Source organism: Babylonia areolata, chromosome 3 (genome assembly GCF_041734735.1).
Source record: "Babylonia areolata isolate BAREFJ2019XMU chromosome 3, ASM4173473v1, whole genome shotgun sequence".
NCBI lineage: Eukaryota > Metazoa > Mollusca > Gastropoda > Neogastropoda > Buccinidae > Babylonia > Babylonia areolata.
The window spans coordinates 45,850,252-45,860,251 of NC_134878.1; the positions used below are offsets into that span (position 1 = coordinate 45,850,252).

Below are 10,000 nucleotides of genomic sequence, written 5' to 3' on the forward strand. Positions count from 1 at the left end.
GTGTGTGTGCGTGCGTGCGTGTGTGTGAGTGTGTGTGTGTGTGTGTGTGTGTCACACTGCATGTATGTGTGGTGTTGTGTGGCATGGTGCGGTGTGTGTGTGTGTGTGTGTGTGTGTGTGTGTGTGTGTGTGTCGGTGTGGTGTGTGTGTGTATGTATTTGTGGCCGTCATTACGTTGATGGACTACTCTCCTGCTTGTGTGTATTGTGGAGCCCCTCACATTGCAGGTGAACTCCTGGAACAATGACGACACAAGTGGCAGCCATGGGCCAGGGACCGATGGTAAGCGGGGGTTGTGACAGCAGTTGAGCGGTACTGACGACTCTTCCTCTGTTCCCTTCACTTTGTTTCTGTCTTTTACGGTCAACGGGTCAAGTGTTTTAGTCTCCACTCTGTCGAGGGCAAGAGATACAGTTGGAAGGCGGGGCCAAAACCTCCCCTTCCGCCGTTTTAAACCTTCTCAAACCGAGGTCATGTATCCATTCACACCTGGGTGGACTGAAGAAAATCGGCTTAAAGTGTCTTGCCCGAGGACAACGAGGAAGATAGGAGTAAAGAGCTTTGCCCGAGGACAACGAGGAAGATAGGAAGATAGGAGTAAAGAGCTTTGTCCGAGGACAACGAGGAAGATAGGAGTAAAGAGCTTTGCCCGAGGACAGCGAGGAAGATAGGAGTAAAGTGCTTTGCCCGAGGACAACGAGGAAGATAGGAGTAAAGAGCTTTGCCCGAGGACAACGAGGAAGATAGGAGTAAAGTGCTTTGCCCGAGGACAGCGAGGAAGATAGGAGTAAAGTGCTTTGCCCGAGGACAGCGAGGAAGATAGGAGTAAAGTGCTTTGCCCGAGGACAGCGAGGAAGATAGGAGTAAAGAGCTTTGCCCGAGAACAAAGAGGAAGATCGGAGTAAAGAGCTTTGCCCGGGGACACAACGGGCTTGTCGGAACGCGGGCCTCGAACCCTGATCACTGGTGGACACTGGACCAGAAGTCCGACAGCTAACCGAATCGGCCACAGCACCCCTTTTACAACAGCAGGCGTGTCTACAAAGACTTCCTACCCGAAGCGCACATAACCACATACACCTTTTTCACCCGTCCAGCAACCCTAATTGTCTTGCTTTATCATTATGCAGACAGACTCTGCCGATTCATCATGACCCAGACTCTACCGATCCATCATGACCCGGACCCGATCATTGTCAGAAGTTTTCAGTCTTACGAAGTGACCATAATTTTCTCAAACCAAAGGAACTATAGTGTTAGCGATGGATGATGAATTCACTTCTCGAAGTGGGATGATGAATACACTTCTCGAAGTGACCATACTTTCTCAAAGCTCAGAGACTACGGTGTTAAAGGTGGATGATGATTCCACTTCTCGAATTGACCCGCATAATTATTTTCTCAAATCAAAGGAACTGCAGTGTTAGCAATGGATAATGATTCCATTTCTCGAAGTGACCATACTTTCTCAATGCTCATAGACTACGGTGTTGGCGATGGATGACGATTCCATTTCTCGAAGTAACTACAGTTTCTCAAAGCACACAGACTACCGCGTGAACGATGGATGGTTCCACTAATCAGCTCCGACATACAGGCAGCTGAGTGCGAAAAAAAACAAACTGGAGGATGCCTGTCAGGCCTGCCCGACGTTCCTGGATGACATGTTAGATGTTGCACGTGCATAGGAGGCATGCCTGTACACAGCATCAACAGGCAAGAGGCCTTTCTTTTCGAGAAATGGGAACTGACAAAACGCTGCCGGGAGCCGTATATCACTAGCTTTGTTGAACGCCCCGCTGAATGGAGACATACTTCCACACATACACACAAAAAAACGAGATCTGTTGCACTCCTTTCTCTTCTCTCGCCTGTGGTGATGGTGGACCCACAGCAAGGGATACCCCACACCCGTCAACATATCAACATACCGTCACAACATATACACAGACGCGCACACGCACGCACGCACGCACGGACGCACACACACACACACATACACACACGAGCGCGCGCGCGTATGCACAAACACTCACACACACGTGCATCCTGGACACAAATCAGGTCAGAGAATGGGGGAGAGGGAGGGTGAGAGGGAGTGTTGAAAAGGGAGGAAGTGACAAAGAAAAATGGAGGGAGGGGAGAGAGAGACAGACAGAGAGAGACAGAGACAGGGACTGTGTGATAGTGATACAGACAGGGAGTCGAGAGAGAGAAAGGGAGAGAGAAACTGAAACCGAAATTCTATTTACTCAGATGACCATCGGCCCAATCTGAAGGGACCTGAACAAAGATCCATCATGACCCGAAAACATCTCATCAAACTATACATATTTCTTACTAAAAGCAACTGCACGTCTCTTTAAGGCTTTATATAAATATAGTAATAAATTTCATATCAGAGAGAGGGAGAGAGACAGGCAAAAGCACAACACGCATAATATGAAACAAAAAACAAACAAAAAAAGCACACAACAGAACAAGAACCCCCACCACACACACACACACACACACACAAATACCCATTCCCACCACACACACACTGGCACGCACGCGCACACACACACACACACACACACACACACACACACACACACACACACACACACACCCACTCCCACCAGACACACACACACACAACCCCCCCGACTCCTACCACAAACACTCTTACAGAACAAGAACCCCCACCACACACACAAATACCCATTCCCACCACACACACACTGACAAACACACACACACACACACAGAAACCCCCACTCCCACCACACACACACACACACTGACAAACACACACACACACAGAAACCCCCACTCCCACACACACACACACACACACCCACACACACCGACTCACACACACACACACACACACACACGCTCACCCCATCCACACCCAACCCCCACAATGATACAAACCAAACCTTCCACCCCACCAACTCACCCAGGAAGTCATCGGCGGAGAAGTGGTCAGCGTCCCAAACTTGCAGGTTGAGTCTGGCGGGGACCTTGGACTCGGTCTCGTCCCAGGAGAAGAGGGTCTCCTTGCGGGAGATGACGATCTTCTCCTCCGCCACCAGGTAGTCGAAGGGGAAGACGAAGCGCCAGTTGAAGTTCCCCTCTCCCGTCAGAGACCTGCAACCACCACCACCACCACAACAATGACCACTGAATGTTTAGTGGCTGATCACCTCAAACAAATACAAACTAAAACAACAACATCAACGCGCGCGCGCGCGCACACACACACACACACACACACACACACACACACACACACACACACACACACACACACACACACACACACACACACAAAAACTACAACGAAAAACTGTCTCCTTTTCTTCTTTTCTTTATCCTTCGACACCTTCTTCTTCTACTTCTTCTTCGACGTCCTGTTCTTGTTCTTTTTTTCTTCTTCTTCTTCTTCCTTTTCTTCGTTCACATCCTTCTCTTTTTCTTCCTCAGCAAAACCCCACTGACGGCAAAGGGGCTGGCCATACAGTATCTAAAACACTGCCCCTTCTTCTTCTTCTTCCTCGTACTCCACCTCCTCGTCTCCCTCTTCCCTCCCCATCCTTATTTTCTTCTGCTACAACTACTACTTCTTCTCCGTCGTCATTCTTAACTCTTTAAGGGTGATTGGGACGCCACAACCGCCTGAAATACCACCTATACACGAAACTCCGTATCGGCGACACAGAGCAGTGACCCTGCAGAACAGGCAGCCAGACAACAGAACATCTGCTTCAGTCCTGCCCGCTCCACCAAGCACTCCGAGAGAAAACCTGGCCCGACCCAATCCCAGCGGCCCGGAAGCTCTACGGAGGACTGGAGGACCTGCAACGTATTTAACTGCCGCCTTTGTCGAGGAGACGTTGGAATCCATCTGATAAATGACGAACGAGACAACAACTGGGACGCTGCACTGAAGAACTGTATTCCAGACAGGTCCAGTTCTGTCGGTTGTGTGTCATACGCCTGTGACTCGGCAAAAATGGTTTCTCCATCCATGCCGTCAGTCCATGGTTACAGTTCGTTTCTTGTTTGTTGCTTATGTCAGCATGAATGGGCTACACACTCCGCTTGGTCGATAACAATGCCCAATCAGTCCGTACTTTACCCAAAACTGATATCTTATTTTGGACACCGGATATACACACATAACGACCACCCCCTCTCTTCCCCTGCCTCCATCTGGTATGGGAGAACCTTTTATTTCAGAGAGAGATTACAAAGACTTCCTCAGAGGACGGGTACATGATATAAATACACACTCTGGAACTTTATGTCCCCTCTCTCTCTCCCTCTCTCTTTTCTTTCTCGCGGTGCGCACGTGCGCGCGTACACACACACACAAACAGGCACAAAAGTTCCAAGGAACACTGAAACTGGAAACTAATTAGAAATGATGAAATTACAATCCCCCCCCCCCCCTCTCTCTCTTTTTCCTCCAATCTCTTTCTTTCCCTCACTCCCTCTCCGGACGAGAAACTAATTAGAAATGATGAAGTCCAACAGAACTGAAACACACACACACACACACACACACACACACTCTCTCTCCCTCTCTCTCCCTTCTCTCTCCTCCCCCCCCCCTCTCTCTTGGACGAAGAGAAACTAATTAGAAACGATGACGCCCAAAGGAAATTAAAAAAAGAAAAAAAAAGAAAAAAAGAAGAAGAAATGCTGCGATATACACCAAGGGGGAGAAATGAAATGGGAAGGTGGGGGAAAAAGCAGGGGCAAAACACCGAGATCCATCCAAGCGGTGTTAGATGTCGCGACAAGCAACAACAAAAAAATGGGGGCCAACAACGAGCTGCCTAACAAGATAATGGAAGTCAAATCTCATTGCTGTTTCTTCTCTCTCTCTCTCTCCCCGTCGCCCCCGGCCCCCCAACCCCGTCCCCGCTTTTTTTCTGATTCTATTTTTTTTCTTTTTTTCTTTTCCCTCTTCTCATTGCAGATCTATTTTCTGTGTTGTCGCACCTCCGTCTAATTTTCCAGATTATCCAGTGGAAGTTTTTTTTCTTTCTTTTTTTTTCTTTCCCCTATCTCTCTCTCCCGAAAAGACAGGGCTCAAAGCGTTGACGAAAGTACCTGACACTCACAGAAGAGGGCGGGGGAGGGGTGGGGGTAAGAGGGGGGGGGGGGGGGGTGCGGACGTTGGTGGGGGGGTTGGGGAAGGAGGAGGAGGTGGGTATTGCAACAAAAGGAAGGCGTCCCGGAGTTTTCGAGCGATGCCAACACCTCTCTGGAGAGAGCTCCAAAGTCTCGCCCCCGACGTGTCAAGAGACAAAAAAGCCGCCGTGCTGGGGGCTCTGGGCCCTTGTATGTTGTAACACCGACAGTCAAGTCTATTCGAGTCGTACGTGCAAGACGATCCCCCACCCCCCCATCCCCCCTTCCCCCCGCTCTCTCTCTTCTCCTCCTTTTCCTGACGTCATGTCTCTTCTTTCCTGGCCTGATCACCTTACCCCCCACCCAACCTACCCAACCCCTCCTCTTCACAAACGGTTCCCGTCCCCCCCCCCACCTCCTCCCTCCCCCCCCCCCCCCCCCCTCTCTCTCTCTCTCGGAGAAAATTTATCCCTTCGTTGTTGGAATGATTTTGTTTGGTTTCAATGCTTGTCGTTGTTGTCGCTTGCAATTTCCGCTGTCTCCTTCGCACTTAAATCAGAAAATTTATCTTTTTTTGTTTTTTGGTTTTAACGCACTTTTCTTTTCTTTTTTTTTCATGTCGAGTGTGTGTGTGTGTGTGTGTGTGTGTGTGTGTGTGCTGGCTACCGTGATTGCTCACAATTTCCAATCATTTGCTGACTTATACCTCAGTTGACACCATGTAACCCCCACCTTTCAGCACTACCCCCCCCCCCTTGCCGCCCCCCTCACCCCCACCGTCTTTACAGCGGGTGATAGGTGGAAGGGGAGAGGTGTGTGGGAAGTGAAGTAGAGGGAGCGGGGGCAGGGTGGGGGGGGAGGTCACGGAGGGAGGGGGGGAAGGGGTGATGGTGGTGAAGGGGGAGGATGGTGACGGTGCCGCCTCCTGGCGGAAATTTCTATTTTCTGTTTTTGGATTCTAATTCAATTGCGTCCGGAAGGGGAGGAGAGGTGGGGAGGGAGGAGGGGTTTTGTGTGTGTGTGTGTGTGTGTGTGTGTGTGTGTGTGTGTGTGCGTGCGTGCGTGTATGTGTGTATGTGTGTGTGTGTGTGTGTGCGCGCGCTTGTGCTTGTGTATGTGTGTGTGACTGTGTGTATGTGTGCGTCCATGTGTGTGTGCATATGTGTGTGTGTGTGTGTGTGTGTGTGTGTGTGTGTGTGTGTGTGTGTGACCTGTTGGAATAGCCCTGACCTGATCTGACTCGAACATGAGAAGACAACGGAAATAACATGGGGTCCGAGGCAGAGGAGAGAGAGAGAGAGAGAGAGAGAGAGAGAGAGAGAGAGAGAGACAGACAGACAGAGAGACAGAGAGAGACGGAGAGAGAGAGAGACGGAGAGAGAGACAGAAAGATAGAGATAGGCGGCAAGGTGTGTGGGTGTGGGAGGTTGGAGCAAGGAGTTTGAAGGGGGGAAAACATTAAGAAAGAGAGCCAGGTGATTAAGAGAGAGAGAGAGAGTGGAGGAGGGGGGGGTGAGGAGGGAGAGGTGTGCAAAGGAGGAGGGGGAAGGTATGGGGAGGGGCATGCTAAGACCAGGGAAGAAGGTGGGAAGAAGGAGAAGAAGAAGAAGAAGAAAAACCACCAGGAAAAGTGTGTGCTACATTCGCTGTTACAGATGACAGCGCGAGAGAAAATAAAAGACGCACAAACCCTACTCTTGAACTCTAATGAGGCGGGTAATGCCGGGTCTGTAGTTTATGGCTGTAGCATTTACACAGGTGTGTAAACAAACAAGATATTAGACTGCAAGAGCAACAACAACAACAACAAAACAACAAAAAGAAAAAAAAAAGTGAGAGTGCAATAGCATTGGGAGTGCAAAACCCTTTAAACGAAAAGAAAAGAAAAGAAAAATCAAAGAACTTCTTACAACGGCACAAAGAAACTAAAATTCGTTAACGCATATGCAGATTTCGACTTTCAATATCTGGATAAGGACACACAGTAAGGGCATGATGCACACACTCTTCAGACCGAATCACATGACGAAAAGTATCTATTCAATCTCCGGTTTTGGGCAATGAGTCTGGTCAAAAAGAAAAGAAAAGAAGAAAGTGGTAAGCTGAAATAAACAAAGATCGAAAAACAAAGTGATAGTGAAAGAAAGAAAAAAAGAATAACAACTCTATTAGAAGAAGAAGAAGAAGAAGAAGAAGAAGAAGAAGAAGAAGAAGAAGAAGAAGAAGAAGAAGATTGATTGATTGATTGAATCTTTAATGGGTAAAGAATTAGGCACAGTAAAGGCCTTTTTACAATTCTGCCCATTTAACGACATAAAAAATAAAGAACGAACGACACAAAACATAAAAATAAAGAAATAAACTGAAATAAAATAAAATAATAAGAACGACGAATAAGAATAGGAACTTGAATAGTCTATTAAAGGTAACAAAGCGATGAAAAACTGGAACAATTGGTACATTACATGTACATAGGTACTTACACACACACACACACACACACACACACACACAAAAAAAAAAAATTATAAAACAAGCAACAAAGACATACGTACACATTCACGCCCACACACTCAAACACACACAAACACACACACGCACGTACTGTTCACACATACACATACATTCAATTTTTCATTCATCATGGCATGGCAGCTAGTGGACTGAGTACAAGCAAGCATTTGCAAAAGACCGCGAGTAGGTTAATCAAATGTATCGAATAGAAATATTCTTATCTTAGTTTTAAAGAGAGATATGGCTGGAATTTGACGACATGTCTTTGGAAGCATGTTCCATTCGATGCTTCCATTAAATGAGAGACTCATCTTAAATAAATCAATTTTAGGCTTTGGGACAATAGCTCTATCTGAATTACGTTGGAACTGGAAACAAAATAACGATTTTAAATATTGTGGGCATGCGTTATGAACAATTTTATGCATAAGAATCAATGTGTTATATCTAATAAGTATATGAACAGGTAATATTTGAAGTTCTTTGTACATATTGTGCACAGATCCACCTGTGGTATTTACATGGTTAATCATCTTAATGGCACGTTTTTGTAAAGAGCAAAGTGGCTTTAATGTAGAAGGAGGACATTTACCCCAAATAATCGAGCAATAGCTGAGGCGAGACTGGATATAGGCAAAGTAAAGCACACGTCTAGAATGATTATCAAGAAAGTGTTTGATCTGTGATAATTGGAATACACTAGATGATACTTGTTTTATGAGGCAATGAATATGTTCCTGCCACGAAAGATTTTGATCAATAGTAATGCCTAATAGCATATGCTTAGTAACTTGTTTGATAGTATTGTCTTTATATTTTATGTTAAGTTGTGCTTCTTTTATGTTCTGTCTTTTCTGACGAGGACAAATTAACATGCATTCTGTCTTTTCAGGGTGCACGACCATATCATTAGCATCACACCAGTTTTCGACAGATTTCATGTTGGCATTCAGGTGATAACTAATTTCGTCAACATTGTGACTAGCATATTGTATTGATGTATCATCAGCAAATAAATCACAGATTGCATGTTGAATTGACAAAGGTAGATCGTTGATATACAAGGAAAATAAGAGAGGGCCTAGAATTGACCCCTGCGGTACTCCTCTTGGAACATGCCTTTTGGAAGAAATAAAGCCACGTGAATAGACAGCCTGAATACGGTTTTCTAGGTAAGATCTGAGAAACAATAAGCAGTTATCGTCAATACCATAACATTTCAATTTGTGAAGCAATATTTCGTGATTGATTAAGAAGAAGAAGAAGAAGAAGAAGATTAAGAAGATTAAGAAGAAGAAGAAGAAGAAGGAAGAAAAAACAGCAACGATAAAACAGAATAGACAAGAAAGTATAAAGATACTTTTATTTGTATTGGATTTTGTTTTGTATTTCTCTTTTTATCACAACAGATTTCTCTGTGTGAAATTCAGGCTGCTCTCCCCAGGGAGAGCGCGTCACTACACTACAGCGCCACTCATTTTTGGCATTTTTTCCTGCGTAGTTTTATTTGTTTTTCTTATCGAAGTGAATTTTTCTACAGAATTTTGCCAGGAACAACCCCTTAGTTGCCGTGGGTTCTTTTACGTGCGCTAAGTGCATGCTGCACACGGGACCTCGGTTTATCGTCTCATCCGAATGACTAGCGTCCAGACCACCACTCAAGGTCTAGTGGAGGGGGAGAAAATATCGGCTGCTGAGCCGTGATTCGAACCAGCGCGCTCAGATTCTCTCGCTTCCTAGGCGGACGCGTTACCTCTAGGCCATCACTCCACTCCAATGATGAGAATGAACAAGGTGACAAAAAGAAAAAAAAAGAAAAAAAAAAGGAATAGAACCCCCTACCACCACCACCCCCACACCCCCTAAAAAAAATCAACAGAAAAAATGGGATTGCGGGAAAGAGATGCTGAATGAATGAAAGAAAGCAAAGGGAAAATAGAAAGAAGAAGAAGAAGAAGAATGATCGATTATTTGAATCTTTAATGCCGGGTAAAGAATTAGGCACAGTAAAGTCCTTTTTACAATTCTGCCCATTTAACGACACAAAACATAAAGAACGACACAAAACATAAAAATAAAGAAATAAAATGAAATAATAAGAACGAATAACGAATAAGAACAGTAACTGAAATAGTCTGCTAAAGGTAACAAAGCGATGAAAAGAACAACTGGTACATTACATGAAGAAGAAGAAGAAGAAGAAGAAGAAGAAGAAGAAGAAAAGGAGCAGGCTGTGGATGTGAACAAAGCTAAGCTTGCTCTACCAAGTCGACTTCGCAGCCGTTCAAGAAGTTGCACACAACCTCCCTCCCTCCCTCTCTCTCTAACTCTCTCTCTCTCTCTCTCTTTGGTCAAATGC

At 45.8% G+C, this 10,000-nt stretch overlaps 1 protein-coding gene across 1 annotated transcript in view; it reads right to left on the bottom strand.

Moving 5' to 3' along the window:
• Positions 1-10,000, bottom strand: part of LOC143280337 (otoferlin-like) — a 105,616-nt gene that overhangs the window by 32,409 nt on the left and 63,207 nt on the right. Inside the window, exon 6 of the mRNA XM_076584971.1 lies at positions 2,945-3,135. Within this exon, the coding sequence (XP_076441086.1) occupies positions 2,945-3,135 (191 nt within the window). The remainder of the gene's footprint in view (positions 1-2,944; positions 3,136-10,000) is intronic.